General features: G+C 34.2%; 1 protein-coding gene across 31 annotated transcripts in view; it reads right to left on the bottom strand.

Annotated features, from left to right (window-relative positions):
• The window catches only part of RFX3 (regulatory factor X3), a 299,451-nt gene that overhangs the window by 56,395 nt on the left and 224,830 nt on the right, over positions 1–18,226 (bottom strand). For all 31 annotated transcript variants that reach the window (XM_028493929.1, XM_055087176.1, XM_024126911.2 and 28 more), the window contains 2 exons: positions 11,336–11,517; positions 7,773–7,892 (listed from right to left, as the gene is read on the bottom strand). In XM_028493929.1, coding sequence (XP_028349730.1) covers positions 7,773–7,892; positions 11,336–11,517 — 302 coding nt within the window. The remainder of the gene's footprint in view (positions 1–7,772; positions 7,893–11,335; positions 11,518–18,226) is intronic.

Consider the following 18,226-nt stretch of genomic DNA (forward strand, 5'->3'; position numbering starts at 1 on the left):
TTTGGAAGAAACAGTTCTAGATGATATTATTTTAGGTTTTGAAACCTAATTGTATATCAGTATCTGGGTAGCTTTCAAAAAAAATTCAAATGCTTGGCTCACCCTAGATCTACCGAACAAAATCTTTGAGAATGGGGATTAGGAATTTATTATTTTAACTAGCTTCTCATGTACTTCTTAAGTAGCCTGCACAGAACTAGACCACAGGAGCTTCTTGGACCAATAATAAATTCCTTCAGCCCAATGTTGTAGAAATACAATTATAACATTAGAGAAAAGTCATTTTTTATAAAATAAGTCATCATTTCTCAATTTTTCAATAACTACATTTAGAATGTAAATAACTATCTCTGAATGGATGGTGGATGAATGAATGAATGTATGAATGAATGCTCAAGGTAACATTTCATTTTATCACACCATCAATTGATCTCAACATATAGCAAATCTATTTAACAAATATTTATTGAGTATTTACTATGGGTAAAGTATTGTAGGGGCATGACTTTGCAAAGGCTGTGTATAAATGGAGTTTTTCCAGGATGTTTTTTAATATTCCATTGACTTACATGATAATCCAACATTATCTTAACTGATCGAATTTCAAGTGACTTTTCAACATTGAAACACAGCTTTCAGATTTCCTATCTCTCGCTCTCTTTTTTAACAGAAAATAATCACTATTTAAATACTAAATTGTAAAAAAAAGATATGTTTTCTACTGAAAAAAATTCTTTGTTGAATCTTTCAAAAAACTGAACTCTTTAGTAGTTAAGAATTCTCTGCTTTTACGCCCATTTATTTTACAAATTCATTGTTTTAGAATAGGTTTTCTTATAGTAGATTCTTAGTGCTCTTGAGCCGTGTGTGCTCTGAGAAAGACCTGTACTACATCAAATGAAGACACAGCTCTTGGTTTCAAAATTAGTTAAGAGGCAAATGATAATTTTAACAGCTTGCAACTCCCTGGGCAATCAAAGCTAAAGTTGTTAATGATTAAGAAATCAAAGAAACTCTAATACTTTAATAGCTGAGCGTATGCATAAAACCTGTCACTAACATAGAAACTTGGAAAATTATTAGGAATCTTCCCCCATGGGGTTAGTCATAGCTGTTATTTAGAACTTGGACAGCTGTAACTCTACTGTAAAATAATATCTAATTCTGTCAATAATCTCACACATAAAGACACTGAAGGAGTCCAATGGAAGGCAAAGAATGGTATATAGTTACCATCACATTCAACTAACAGTAGCAGGTGGAAGGATTTTCAACAGACTAAATGAAACATTTGGAAAACTACCTTTGAATCAGGTGAAAAATGCACATGAAAGATGCAAAATCTGAGCTGTATAGGCATTTAGAGTCATTATTATGTTTATAAGTCTAGAAGGTACACCATCATTTCATTTGCATGAAAATAGGGACAAAAGGCTAAAATTTTCTACTGGAATCTTGAGATTCTCTTTGGAAAAATTGTCCCAGAAAATTTTTAGATGATTTGAGGTCTGAAATGAACTAAATGATATAAACATGAACAAATCAGAAGAAAATAATGTTGAGTGCCATCTCTTCAGAATAGTAATGAACTCCTTGATGTCACACTGAATACTTCTATATCTAAACAACTTCTAACATCAACCCTGCTGGTTAATGATAGTTATTACATCTCTTCAATCCTTGCTGGTGGCTCTCATAGTATGTGTCTTGTCATTAGCTCTACATCTATAATTGGGAAAGGATAGGAGGAAAAATTAAATTCAAATGGGGGTATTTGTATTAATTGCATCAGTTTTAGTAGGCAATGTGGCAGAGGTAGGGAAGGGAAGAGGTTGAAGCTGCTGGCTGAAATAAAAGTCTATGGATCATTAATTCATTTCACAAATGACAATGTGCTCACTGCTCTCCTAGGTGTTGAAAATGCAATGTTGAAAGAGGCAGATAAGATTCCCTTATCTCATGATTTTCTTCACTGAGTTCTCCTAGCGTAGGTAATTTAGGGTTAACTGTATAGAACTGATATATTCTTGCTACAAATATGTATGACACCTTTAGGATACTTCTTTTATCTACAGCTGGTCCTTTCTGTTAAACTGATCCTACAGGAATGCTCTCACTAGGTAATTTAGGGTTAACTGTATAGAACTGATATATTCTTGCTACAAATATGTATGACACCTTTAGGATACTTCTTTTATCTACAGCTGGTCCTTTCTGTTAAGCTGATCCTACAGGAATGCTCTCACTCTTCCTTTATTTGGAGAATGACAACCTGACTCCACCTGATGTCAAGACAGCAACAAAAATGAAAAAGGGCATCTGAAGCTCTATCTAGGAAAAAATAAATTAGTGAGCTTCTTGCATACAGTAAAATTAAATGAGCCTCAGTTTCCTTATCAGTAGATAACGATATAAATGCCAAATGAGATCTTGCACATAAAGTGCTTATTGATGAACAATTTACAAGTTCAATAAATGTTCATCAGAAGGATAAGTGGTGACTGTTAGTATTAACAAACTTTACATGAATGACTATACTTAATAATTACTGAATGTGGTTATTTATGATTCTCCCATCTTCAATGGAAAATATATTTACAGCAAGGACTTGGCTGCAGTGGCAGTGAACATTAAATACCTCAGTGCCAAGATTCCTTGTTTGCCTCCTAAAAGCCAAATGCAGATACCTGATCATCCTCCCACTAACGACTCCTGCCCTCCTGCCACCCTCAGCTGCCTCAGAGCAATTTACCAGCCTTAGATGCTTATCTCTGTAATGACCCCAGGGAATTTATGGCCAGGAGAGGAATTGTAAACTATTAACATCAATCACAGTTGGAAACCACAGGCCTGGAGGTATAAAGAAATGGAAGCCAACCTTGCCCAATTGCCAGGCTTCATTCTTCTCCAAAACAGCCTTATTCTTAAAGAAATATTTTCTAAAGAAATATTTTCTCTAGTGCATAGAGTATAATAATGATAATAATTATTATTTTATCCTATCACTTGGATATTTCCAGTTATAAAGCCCTTTATATACTTTTTTCCACTTGAACTTCAAAATAATCTTTGAGGTAGTCTATTATTATTTCCATTTTGCAGATGAAGAAACTGAGGTTCAGTGAAGTTCAGTCACACACCCTGAAGTGCCAAAGCAGCCTGTATTCAAATCCCCATTTCCCACCTTTAAATACAAGGTTCATTCCACTAATCTAAGAAAGGTCTTCAAATGACAAAGGTTCTTGTCCTCACTCCTTAGGAACACGCATGCTTTCAAATCTGTCTACAGCCAACTAGCCTTGCTGTCCCATCTTTCCAATTGGCCTCTATTTTCCTCTCCTCAGTGCCACAAAGATTTCTTCTTTCACAGAATCCAATTCCTATGAAAAGACCATTCACAGAGGCAGAAAGTGGCACATTTCCTCACTTATTTAGGACATACTCAAGTGTGATTTTCTCCTTAAGTTTTATTACATGTGCACGTTTCTCTTTGGGTTATATTACCTCTTCAAGGACGGAATTCTTATAAGAACAAAGACAAGAGGACTGGTTTCTTGTCCTGGTTTCTATATGATCGTGGATACATTATCTACCCTTTATGGACTTCAGTTTTCTCATCAAGAGGATGTGCTAGGTGACCTCTCCCTTCCAGCTCTAACTTTCTATGATTCTGTGAATTCTCTTTTAGATGTGATGGACATACTCTATATGCAACCATTGATTGTTATGTATTTGTTGAAGGAATGATATATGCAGTTTAATACTTTGAGAACGGTTACTGGGATCAAACACAGCCAAGCACATTGTCAAACACACTTGGCTCTATTCCACCACTTTTGCTGCTAGGATTTGGAAGAATAGCTGACATACATGTGCCAACACTCTCTGAGTGCTTCTTTTAAATATTAGAAGTAAACTGCAGCAAACATTTTTACTTAGTTTGTAAAGCTGAAAATTACTCATCTCCTTTTTGCTCTATAATAACCTAATTTATTTATTGTCTAAATTAGGGTAAGCAAATTAGTCCATGAGTGAGTTTCCTTGAAAACCGAAGACTACCTCATTTAATTGCAGAAGTTATTTTCACATGAAATATTTTCAACAGCAGGTATTAAAAGAAACCAACTATTACACATTCTCCTGTTTCCTTAACCAGGGTAGTTAACCTCTTCTTGATCACCAATAATGTCATCAACATGCCAAATAGTTATTACACTGTGTTAGACTAGATTTTAGCCACTATAGTGATACTTAAAGGGCCTACTGGAATGCCTAGGTCTATGTGTCCTTCCACTGAATGTGTACAGACTGCTGAGTTGAGTAACCCAAAAGTGAGTCGAAGACCCTTGTCTACTTATATTTCCTCTTGCCAGCTGTTATATCTCATGATTGCCTATGAATCAAATGGGCTCTAATCTGCTCCTTTATTTTAGGTAAATGACTTGAGGATGGCTTCATCTTTTCAATTAAGCTAAACTAAGGGCTCTGTGACATCTGTTTTACAGTCAGAAGCTGTTTCCATTTATTTCCAGACTCATGGCTATGTTCCCATATGGTGGTGTTGCTGGGAATCTGATTTGTAGATAAGGGGAAATTTCCTCTACTACCCTATCAAAGCTTCAAATGAGATATCATATGTAAAGAAGCTCTAAAAATTATAAAGTTATGCAAAACAATAACCATCATTAATGCTACAACTACAATGATTCCAAACTTACCAGAAAAAATGTACAAATTTTCATTTGATAAAATAATCACTGCATATAGTTGAATTTTCTTACTATAGGAACAGGTGAAGCATGTACATTTATACTATGGAAGATGTGCACATCTAGATGCATACAAAAAACCTTGAGGCATTTAAACAATTTGAATATTCCAAAATATTAAATACTAGTATAAAATATTTTAAACCTTTCAAATGTCACTTGTACTTTAACAGGAGAATGGCAGGCTATTCTTATGTGAAATTTAATATATTCAGTAGAATCATTTGAGTTTTGGAATCACCTTATTTTATAAGCCATAAAACAAACAGGACAATAAGTCCTTTTTTTCATTGTTTTCAACAAATACTCTTAACCCTTGCATCCAGACTCAGGAAGAGACACTTTTCCTCTCCTGTCCAAGTGTTTCCTCTAAATGTGGTAACTGGCTTCACTTAAGGCCTATCAATGTTGCCAGTGATACAATTCTTCAGAGAGACAACAGAAACCTCCCTCTGTCCTAATCCCAGTGAGGGGCTGGTGAAGTTGATAACACTAACAATGCAAACAGTTATCTAAGACACCATTCCAAGAGCAACTGTCCATAATCCAAAATTGTACCATTAGAAAACAACAACAACAAATTAAAGGAAGTTTCAGTACTTCTTTGGTTCTCTAACATTCTTATTTCATAAGAAAGCAACCACTATAAGAAACTAAAGTCAGTACAATTTAAGAATATTACTGAGAATTTTACATCACTTCTTAAATACAACCATATTATGTCTAATTCTAAAAGCAATAATTACTATACTTATATTTCAGGGTTTTCATGGCTCATGAATCTTTATAGCTCTGAAATTTGTTTCCTAAGGAGACCTTTGTAATTCCTTGGTCTTGCTTACCTAACCCAGGCTTTGTATAAAGAATGTCCCTTGAAGGTTTCCATTTCCATGAAAACTTGCTAGGATTCTTTGCATTGAAATCACCGGACGAAGTAAGTTTCAGCTGTCTTGGGTGCAATTTACCAAGGTATTGTTCATATTTAAGTTTGAGTATATATTATTTTTGAATTAATCTTTTTTTCTTTATTGCACCAACATCTCCAATGTGCAGTGCTGCTATGCATGAGCGCAGAGACCACACCAGAAAGTAAAAGCTATGGTATTGCCACTAACAGGTGGAAACAATAATGGTAACTCATGACAACAACAGTTTATTCCAAGTCACACAAACTCTGTCTCCAACTATACAAGGGACTGTTTTATGGCTTTTTTTCCCAGAGCCCTTCTTAGTATATTTCACTGACTATACCTCAAAAAACAGGAATCAGCAATTTAAAAAATAAGTTTGAGAAAACATAATTATTTATATAATAGCCAATCTTGAACTGACTCTTCAGTCTTGAATACTCGCACTAGAAATTATGACTGTGTTAAAGCCACTTAACAAGTGTCTTTACTTCCAGTCTCTTCTCACTAAATATGTCTTGCCCCAAATCAAAAAGTAATCTCTCTAGAAAAAATCTGAAAGCGTCATTGTTTTGTCTGGAAGCAAGTCTTTGAAGACTTGCACAGTATCTAAGCACAAAGAACAAACTCATTAGCTTCATATACAACCAAATCCCTTCATCTATGATCCAAACTACTTTAAAAATCTCATCTCCCATTAAAGTACCCAATCTTCTTCTCAATTCTTCTCCTGCAATATCAACCTCAGCAGATCAGAGTGCATTCACCAAAGACGTCATGGACCTTACCTCTCAGTGGTGCTTTTGTTTACATTATTCCCTCTGTCTGAATGTTCCCCTCTTTTTCTGATCCCTCTAATTCCCTACTCAAATAGCACTTTCTCTGTGAAACTTCCCAATCCTCCCTCTCCCAGACTTTGCTGAAATAGTTCAGCAAGGTATTCCAATAGTTCCTTGATCAAAGCTTTGTTTTAGAATTTCTTAGGTTGCATTACTTAAAAAAAAAATTCCCATGTGCCTTCTCATCTAATTTCTTAACTCCTCAAAGGTAAGGACTGTGTCTTATCTCTGCACACAGGGCCTAGCACATGGTAGAGACTCAATTGGCGCTTGCTGACTAAATAGATAAAGGACTACTGCGTGATATACTTTTTTCTCCAGCAGCTACTTGGAACTAAGCCTTCTGATTAAGCTAGTATGATGTGGAGGAGATCTCACCATGGTGACTCACCATCCCAGATCAATGGCTTAGGGAGACTGATCAATGGATTAGGCCAACTGTACCAGGTGCAGTCCTCCTTTCTCCTACTTAATTTTGCATGTTCAATTGAAAAGAAAAACTGTAGCTACTGTCATGGTTGAGCTATACTGGTAAAGAGGGAAAGATTTTTCACTTTACTCCAAACTGTGATATAAGTCACATGAGACAGAAGGCCCTGGGCTATGTAGCAGCATTATGGGCTTGTACAAATCATTTAACCTCTCTGGGATTTATCTGAAAAAAACAGGGGTCTTCATGCTTTGACTGCCACAAGGCTGAGGGGCCAGACTAGACTGATGTATTTTTCAGTTCTAAGATCTATGATTCTATTCATCCATCCATCCATCCATCCATCCATCCATCCATCCATTCATGAATGCTTAAGATCTCTTACAGCTCTAATATCTACAATTATACATCTAGGAAAGTTGGAGTCAAAGAAAATGTAAGATGTCCCAAACATTCTTCAAGAGTTTATACTGTCAAAAAGAATGACCTGCAGGATATGCAGATTAACAAATAAGAAGCTCACGAATACTGACAAATTTCTCCAGATGCTCCTTACAGTTTGTGTTTAGTTTCCTTATCTGAATAGTTTGGGATGTCACATTTACTTAAAGGCGACAAACACGCTGTCTGATATGTAATTTTAAAAGATTTGGAAAATAGAATGAAATTCTAAATTATATTTGAGAATTGTCTGTAGTGAAAGCATATCAACAATAGCGACATTCTTGCACACTTAGGTATTTGTTCTGCTTGTTCAGAAAAAAGGAGATGGAACATCTAAAGAAATACATAGCTTTGACATATCAATGATAATTCCAGAGTCTACCTTTGTTTCTGCTGCATGGGTTGTTGTCTCATAGCCATATACTGCATGTCTTCCTGCAGACGATTAAGAGGGGAATCTGGCTTGACACGAATCCCATAGTAATGGTACTTGGAGTTTCCTCTTCATAAAAGAACAATAAACAGAGACACAAAAAGTCAGTCAAGTCAATATTAATCATATAGGATGTCCATTTAATTTCAAATTTGGAAAAATTAGATAAAGGCAAAATATTAATGTTATAAATTTATGATTTACCTGTTCTGGACACCTGTATATTTTTATGGTGGCTACATTTGAAGAATCAAAATAAGATTCTGAATCAATCAATTCAAGGCCCTAAGAAAAATCTTTCCGTATAAACTTTTGCTTAAATATTAGTCAGAATCCATTTGCTCGATTTAAGTTACATTTTATTTTCAACTTCATATTTTAACTATAATTTAGAAGATTAGGTTAACAGGATATTCATTAACAGGATAAAGGGTTGCACACTAACTAGGAATTTATTAGCAAATGGTTATGCAGAACAAAGAGAAAAAAAAATCTTAATTCTACTGTCTTGGAGAAGTCCTGTATTTTTCTAGTTCTATTACTGCAGGGATGATTAAGATAACTTCATTGATACAAGATGTTGTGAAGTCTATTATTTAATATTTTGGAACCTAAAAAGAAGCAGGCATTTAATCTATTGATTTCAAAACATATTTTATTAGTCTCTGTTTTTGTGGATTCATATCAGTTTTTCAAGCTGAATAAGATGTGTCACAACAGACGTGGGGAAATTTCTCTGTGAAAATGGCAAATTTCCACCTAGATAAAAAATGTCACAACTTCCTCATGTTCATGAGAAAGACCATATTTGTTATTAGAAATGACAAAGTTTTACTCTGAATGAAATTTGCAAATTCTTGCAAAAATAACATTTTAAACATGTAAATTTTTGCAAAGACAAAATAGTAGTTTTTCTCAAGTCTATATATAGCAAGACATCAGTGTTCTTTCCAACTTTTTCTTTCATTTACAAAAAGAAATGCAAGTGGAGTGTGGATTCAATATTTTATATAAAAATGAAACAGAATTTTACTTCCAAGATTGAAGAACACACGTTAGATGAATCCTATATATTTGAAAAGACATTAAAATCTTATTATATAAATAATATTGCTAGTTTAAAAAACATAGGGCATTTGAATACCTACATAGTTTCAGCAAAATAAACCAGTATGAAAACTTAATGCCTTCCACTTGCAGACATTAGATCTTGCCTCCAAGATCCACTGTAGAATACAGCGAAAAACAAAACCAAAAAATACCAGAAACTCAATTAGCCCTGTTCTCCCATACAAAGTGGAGAACAGGAGGGAGTAGCCAATGACAAAGATACAAAGTAAAATCACGTCTTTCTTGTGAGACCCCAAAATACACGAAGTACCTAGTTTTTCTCCAGTTTCCTATAAATTGGAATCTTGGATGGGCTGGAGAAGAGGCGGTTCTTTCTATTCCACTGAAGATGGTTGGGGGAAATCAGTATGTTCCATGGTCTTCTTTGTTTAAACTTAATTTGGAGATGGGCTGTAACAAAAGCTACCTTTTGATTTAGCTTTGTTTAGAAACATGGTGATATTACTTATCTTTTACTTAGCTCCAGAAACTTGAGCAAAAGTCTGGTTCTGGTTTTAATGAATTCAGCAGATAATCTTATTGATGGATAAATAACAGTTCACATATGGTTTGCTTAAAAAAAAAAATCTGAGTTGGTTTGCCTCATGATTTATACTGATTTTCTTTCTGTTCCCTGGGTTAGGAGTAGAATGAATGCAAAACAGTTTCCATGGTAGAAAGATCCCCTGGCACTTCACCCCTATCATTGTCAGTTTTTCTACATTAGAGTTCTGCTAGCTTTGTAACACAGCATTTGTTAAAACTTTCTCCCTAGGATTTCTTTTCTCCTTATTCTTCTAGGCTTTGTTTTCCATCTCTAATTACAAAGACTACATACAATTTTAAAAGGAACAGGATACACAATTGCCACACAGTGAGAGGGGGAAGTAAAGAACATCAGAAAGAAAAAGCTGCAATATTGCAATATGTACTTACAGAGCATAGAGTATGGATTCTACTCATTCACAAACCCAAACAACCCCAATTTTGTCCCTTTCTATTTTAAAGATGTGTTTCAAGGTTTGAATGGAGCCTCAAAATAGGATCCATTGAAATCCCTTTCAGTAACAAAACAGGCACAACAATACAGCTATTACAATGCTGAATAAAGCCAAGAGATTCAAAATATTGGCACAGTATGCATAACTACTGAGCCATCAGCTAGGATATAGTAGGTTAGGTCCCCAAATAATGATTTTCCTGGTTCTGGGATAAAAAATACTAGCGAAACAAGAAGGTTTTTTTCAAGGAACTGGAAGCTGTACAATCACTTAAAATGCAACAGAAAGGAATAATTCACACTTTGACTACATATAGACCTTGTAAATATCATAAAACGGCCACACTCCTTTTTTTTGTATAAATTTATAGTGAAGTCAATTACTGAGGCTCTGTTTATTTTATTAAGAATATTAAAAATGCTTTATTAGAATACTATGAGGCTGTGACTTATAACTCATTAAAGGTATATCATCTGTCATATACAGTATAGGATCTTTATTTTTATACTTCTAAATATGGATTTTATAAGATTTAGGAATCAAAAACATCCATATAATTCTGCTCAGCTATTCAAAATATTTGTTATGATAACTTGTAAAAATTATAGAAAGGAAAAAATGAAGCTCTACAGTTCTAAGTATTATTTTCAGCATATTTTGATTAGTAAAAACACTCATATCTATTTACAAAGGACAGGAACAGAGAAAGAAAGTCTTCTTCACATTACTGGTTTCTCTGCAATGGAACTATACTATATTTTTACTTCCATAGATGCATGGCTTCACAATCAAGAGTTTAAAAAAGGCTAATAAGAAGTTAAATAGGACCAGGTCATTAACTGAGAGCTTCAAACACCTCCAATCTGCAAGTTCACTAAATTATTTTTAATTGGTCTCCAGAAATGAAAAGAAAAACTCGGCTTTAATTTTTACTCTATTCAAATAGAGGAGTTATTTATAAAGACATTTCAACGTAATTTTGCGAGTCAAGAGATACATAGTTTTCCACTTAACTATGTCACTTTACTCATCATCTTTAATACAGCTATTCTTCAAAAGAGAAGATAGTGATATATACTGTTTAAAAGTATCATATATAAATCTTCCATTAATAGCTTGGTCTGCTCATTTCTATGTGATTTGAGAATCAGTTTTCCTCAAAGCTTTGTTTACTCTGTTGATGTTTAGTAGGACAATGCATCATACTGGAATGGCAGTTTTCAGTGAATAATGACCTTTCCTTTTCCTGGGGGATTTTATAAACTGAGCTAATTCTTTAGTTTTTCTTTATATGTTAACTGTAATCAAGTACTTTTGCCCAAACAATATACTGAACTATACTGCTTAAAGCTATAGTTTAAAAAAGAGAGATTAGTTTATGATATTATTTTTAGTACTAACCTGGTTCCCAATCTCCTGGTTCGTAGCCCCATAAAAATTGACCTTATAAGTTTTCCAAAAGAAGCAGCATTGACTGGGTCCAGTTTGTGTTCCTGACAGTGTCGTAGGTAGTGGTTGTAAAGAGTGCTTCTGGGAAGGCTCACTCCTTCTGCTGTCTCGTAATTGTCCAACAGCCACTGGAGCTAGTATAAACAAGACAGGGTAAACACAGAGAAACCAAATCATTCACCAAAATGTCTCTAAGACACTGCAACTGTAATACACAGAAACACTTAGAAGACCTTCTTCAAGCCATGTAATAGGTAAACTGTTGTAATTCAGAGGACTGTATAATCTGACTTTGAAAACTCTCAGAAGTGTAAATAGCTGACCGTCATTTATTGACCTCAGACCATGTCCATTCCTTCAAACATTCAAGCACATATAAAGACATACTAATTTTCCTTGTATTGATTGCTATTTTGGAGACAAATACCTCTTCAAGGAACTCAAATAATCCCATTAACTCGTTATAAATATAATTTATAATTGCTACAGAAAAAAAACATGTTACCAAGCCTGGCAGCGTGGCACATAATATGTCTTTAGAGTGGGTTTGTTACAACACATGAACAGCAGCCTGCCTTGTATAATTATTTACGCTAAGGTTCTATTCATTTTTATAGAATTCTAATTTATGTATCCAATTTACTTACAGAAGATAATACTATAACGGTATTATCCACTGGGACAAATTCTACAAGCAGTAAGGAAAAATTTCATTCTTTTCTTCCCCAGAAAGAAAGAAACTCCCTAGAGACTGGTTTAAAAAAATATGTGTAATGAAAAGGAATAATTTACTACAATCATTTGAGTTTTTCTACCTCAAAGCTATGTTTTTTCATAATTTTGGAAGACATACTACAATGGTAGTTGGTAAAGCAATGTTTTCTCAGTCTATAGTTCACATTTTAAAGTTTTATGTTGTCCCATCTAAATTAAGAAAAAATAATCTGTAAAGTACATAATGTGCAAGAAATTTTTAGAAAAATCTAATTTATGTATATAGTACTGAGATTCAACATTAGAAAAATCAAATTATCAATCTGTTCATTATTTATTTATAAAAGGAGAACTGAAATAGGTTTAAATGACTTTCTTAAGGCCATACATACACTGTCTCAGTGCTTGATCTGGTTTCTAACACACTTTCCTGATTATTTGCATACCAGTTATTATTTCTACAAAAGCAGGATATATGTCACATTACTTGTCTCAACCAAATTTCCATGCCATATATAGAAGGTGTGATAAAAAGCTGATATTCTACATGCAATTCAAGTTAAATATAAGTTATGGAAGGAAAAGAATTCCTTTATTGAGCATCAACTATCAGCCAGGCAATGTGCTAGGCTCCTAGGGATGTAAAAATGAATGTGACCTCACTCCTGTCCTCCAGGAATTTACAGTCACATACTAAAAATGGTAATAAGAACACTCAAACGAAAGCATTTCTCCATTTTGCCTACATATTTTAAGATTTGTGATCAAGCTTAGAACCTACACTTTCAGACTCTTAATAAGAAAATCCATTAAAAATACTGTCAGAATTAGTTTCTTTAACCATGACAGCTGAATTTTCCAGAACAATTTTAATTTCAAATATTCCTACATGATATTTATGTAATTAAACATGTCATTAAACCCATACTTGACGTTGGCTTAGAAAATATGGCCACCAAGCCCATAAGACAGAGTAGAGTAGTTTTAAAAATAAAAATAAAATTAATGTTCTGGTCAGGAAGCCTTTAGGTTCTCTATGAACCACATGTGCATAGGAATACATTTAAATATACCTATTGCCTCTGAACATATACAACGCTCCCCTATGAAATTTTTAAAAGATTACACAAAATAAACATTCATCTTTATAATGGCCAAAAATTTACAGGGCAAAAAAAATTCTTTTCGGGCTTCCCTGGTGGCGCAGTGGTTGAGAGTCCGCCTGCCGATGCAGGGGACACGGGTTCATGCCCTGGTCCGGGAGGATTCCACGTGCCGCGGAGCCGCTGGGCCCGTGAGCCATGGCCGCTGAGCCTGCGCGTCCGGAGCCTGTGCTCCGCAACAGGAGAGGCCACAACAGTGAGAGGCCCGCGTACCACAAAAAAAAATAAAAAAAAAAATTCTTTTCATATGAATCATCTGTAACCTTACTGTTAGTAAACAAGTTTTCCAGAGGCATTCACACATGATTTCTGAGTACTCTACATGACACACAGAAAAAGTTCACATATACATATTCATTTAGTGTAAAGAGAGGTGGTAAACTGATTGGAAAATCCAGTTATAAAGGCTCAGACTAGTATTCTGCCTACAACAGTGGGTCAGTATGTCTCTTTAGTGTTCCTTTTGAAATTTTAAGACTTCGTTGATTATGAAACTGACAGAGACGACACATAAAATGTGGCAAAGCAAAGCTGCCTCACATATTTCATCCACGTGCCTCAGTAAGATGACTGGGATCTGAAAGCATTCTTTCATTTGAATGGTGTTAGGGCAGCTCTAGTGAACCATACTGCACACAAGTGATGGCTCTTGTTTTGTGTACATATACTAGATAGAGCCTTCCATTGGTATTCTAAATATATAAAGAATATAGAAATAAAGAATATTGAAATACAGAATATAGAAAGGAATATTCTATGAGGAATTTAATCCCTTGAGATCAAGGAATATTTTTTAAAAACACCATAAAATGGGCAAGCATATAAAAACTATAAGTATTTTTTGAAAAACAGTAATATTTTGCAACTGAACTAATGAAGTGCCCACATCCACAAGCATCGAACAATGCCAGTAAGTTAAAAATGTCACAGATACGTCTGTATGTATGTCTATGTATCCTCAAATAATAAGGCATATTGCCAAAGCCAAAATGGTATATTTCTTTTTTTTTTTTTTTTCCGGTACGCGGGCCTCTCACTGCTGTGGCCTCTCCCGTTGCGGAGCACAGGCTCTGGACGCGCAGGCTCAGCGACCGTGGCTCACGGGCCCAGCCGCTCCGCGGCATGTGGGATCTTCCCAGACCGGGGCATGAACCCGCGTCCCCTGCATCGGCAGGCGGACTCTCAACCACTGCACCAACAGGGAAGCCCAGTATATTTCTTAACAAAAAATAAAAATCAATAAAAAATCAAATATTTCTTCCTTTGCTGATGAACAGAACATATATCTATATAGGAAACGTTAATTTAAAGGGCTTTTTTTCAGAAATGGAAAAATAATTTCATAATGTGAACTTTATAAACAAAAGTATACAAATAATAAAAGTAGATCTGATGTAAAATACTTTTAATAAGATATAAATCAAATGAAAATAATTTGTTTAATCAGATACAACTTAAAAATTTCTGTAAACTGCCTTAACTGTTTACCTTGCAATATTTAATTACTTAAAAGTAAAGACAAATATCTAAAAATGAGTTTATTAATATCTCATGATCCAGAAAATTGTCTTGTAGATAAAAAATTTTATAAAAGAATTTGAAAAAGCAAATCCAAAATAAAATATTTGAAGGGTACTATTGTAAATTGCCTTTTGTTAAAGTGAAAACTTGTGCAAATATTGAACTTCAATATAAAATATTTTAGTCCAAAAGTATGTTTACATATATAAAAATATTAATCAGACCATTCTTAATCAAAGAAAACTTTGCACAGAAATAGTGAGATAATTACAGCAAAGGTTGACTTAAAATACTCATAAGCCTGAATAATATTACTCAAGCCCCCAGTGAATAACCTGGAGAAAAGGAAGCTTTTATTGGACTGGCCACATGGTCCTCTGAAGTGGCCAAGCAAGTCACAGAATCTGGACTGGCTCTTTCGCAAACTGATTGTTCTTCTTACATAATTTTACATTCTTAAAGATTTTTCTTCATTTCTAATCCAGTTTTTAAAATCTGAGTTTATTTGGAATATGTATTTGTGTGTCTGTGTGCACACACACATATGTGTATACATATTTACATACATATGTATATTTTATATATATATAAACAAAATCATTAGTTGGTTTGAAAAATTCCACAAGAGTGGGTATGCAGGTATTCTAGTGACTATCACTTTTACAGTAGCAAAGCTACACTTTGTTCCCTGTCCTTTGCTTGCAGGAGGAGGAACTCTTATTCCTTCCCAGAAGCCTGGAGATCACTTGGGAAGGGCAGGAGGTCGAGTGGAAGTAAAAGCCCTCAAGGATTGAGGTGGCTCTGCTGCAGCCATGACTGCTCCAACTAGGAAGCCTGCCAACAACTGCACACCCAGGAGTAGTGCTCCCAGAAATTGACTGTGTAAGTGGAAATTGGTTTAGGAGCTACCAGATAAGATTTTAAGATTTAGCTGGGGATTAATCTGCATTCTACATGCCAGTATTTAACCTTCGAGTTTTGACACGGTGATAAAATTCTGTCAGATCTTTGAGTCTAAAACATAGTATAAGAAAGGATTAATTTTTATTATAAGAGGAACTTGGCAGTTAAGTGTAACCTGAAGGTATACACTCCATGTGCTGCCCCAGGGAAGTTCATGCCTATTATAAGATATATTATTTCCTTGGATTTCCTCTTTTATAAAATGTATTGGGACACTAATTCAACACCCTTAACATTTAGTAATTTAGAAATAACTATTGCTATTTCTTTTACTCTTTTATAAGATGTCTTATAAAATATTTGTTTATATTTATGATTTAAAAGCCCATGAAATACCATAGGAACTTTTAACCTTTATCTTTAAAACCTGATTATTCTACTAATGAACTAACGTAAATTCACGTAAGGGTAGAAACCAAGATAATTGCATCTTTCAACCTTTGCATTTAATCTATATTAATCAGGGTAGATTAAGGAAGATGAACAGTTCCTATTTTTCCCAAAGGGAAATACTGATTGACAAATTAAAAAAAAATACATTATTGCATTCCCCAATTAACATCTAAATGTAACATTTGGCATTTTTCCCCAGATGGATTATTATCCATTAGGATTCATTTTAAGTTCAGTTCACTGATGATATGCATTTTGACAGGTCTTATTTCCATCATAACATATTTACAGCACAGCCAAGTCAAGAGAAAGTAAGCATAAAACAAGGTTTTGCTTTGAGCTGAATATATTTCAGTAGCTAAAACCAGCAAACATCATGAAACAATTATTTGCTAGATAGTGAAAGGTATATAAAATAAATGCCTAAAGCTTTTTATATACTTTAAATGGAATTTTATAAATGCACAAGCTGAAAAACATTATGTGAAATTTGGGAACAATTAATTTAAGAATGTTTCTGTATTCAAATTTATAATCTACAATATCCCAAATTTGATACAATATAACCATTAAATGCCATTATACCATTACATTATTTACAACTGAGAAGAAGTATAAAATAAAAAGTCTGCAGTGAAGAAAATTAAGATATTCTAATTTGATTTACGCAGACTACACATCATTTACCCATAACATCTTCACATGCCAAAAAATTTAGAAATAAAAATATTTAAATAAAAAAAACTAAAGGTTGTACACGAGGAAATGATAGCTCGGCCATACATTCTTTCACTCAAATGGTGTGCAGGGAGACCACTGTCTTACCAACAATGCTCACACATACACCTAATTGAAGCATACTTGGTAACAAAGAATGCGCGTGTGAGTCCCCAAATAAATGCACACATGATTGGCAAAGGTACTTAGAATACTGAAGGCAAAATAAGGTCTGTTCCCTTCTATTACTTGTCTCTTACATTTATTCACTTAGCAAATATTTAGTGAGCACCTACTATGTACCTGGCACTGTTCTAGGCACCAGGGGTGCATCAGTGGATAAAATATATAAAAATCCTTACTGTCCTGGAATTTTCACTTGTCAATAAATATTTACTGTCTGCCTATATAATGCTACTACTGGAATAAGTGCCATTATGTTAATAATGTTAGTAGAAGGGAACATGGCACTCAGTGTAACTGTACTCAGTCACAGATGAGGCACTATGTTGGGTATGAAATAGGCAGGTTATACACGCACTTTGACCTGGATGATAAGAGCATGATGATGATAAAAATAGAGCAGCAGTACAAAATACTCTTAAGAATATGTTGAAAAAGGGATATAAAATTTAATACCTCACTAAATCTTCTAATGTGTAGAAAGAGAGGTGAAAAACAAAGCAATCAAGTTGGATTATACCGACAGGGGATCATTGATTGATTTGATCCTAATAAGAATTTTCCAAATTATTGTGAATAATCGAATATAGAAAGAGAAAATAGAAAATCCATCTATTCCATATTGCAAAATAGAATGACAACAGACTTTCAGCTCAAAAATCATGACTAAGATCCCTCTTTGGAAACTAGTAAGTATGGGACACAAATTATTGATAATTTCTCAAAATTTTCCCTAATGAAATTGATCCTTTGTAGAAATTGATCCTTTGTAGAAATTGATGTCAGGGAACTATTATCATAAGGTTGAATTTATGTCCACTTCAAAGAATCCCACAAACCTCAAATTCTATATTATGTGCTATATAGGAAGGGATAAAGATAATTTACAGCTTATTAACGATTAAGCTGTTAGCCATACTTAAATTTAAAAAAAAACCTCGCCACTAAAATTTTTCTACACAACTGAAAATCATCAATTACGTTAACAGAATTTAAAATACCCTTAGCAGGTGATTATCAACTGGAATGCATGTAGTAGCTTATGCCAGTTGTTTGGATAAATCTAACAAAAATTAGCAGCATTGCTAATTTTCCAAGGACAGAAAGACAGCATGATCTTCTAATGGGTTCAGGTGGAAACAAAACCTGACTGGTCAGCAGAAAACACTGATCCCTTCTCCACTGTTTA

The sequence above is a fragment of the Physeter macrocephalus genome, chromosome 9, assembly GCF_002837175.3.
Source record: "Physeter macrocephalus isolate SW-GA chromosome 9, ASM283717v5, whole genome shotgun sequence".
Lineage (NCBI taxonomy): Eukaryota > Metazoa > Chordata > Mammalia > Artiodactyla > Physeteridae > Physeter > Physeter macrocephalus.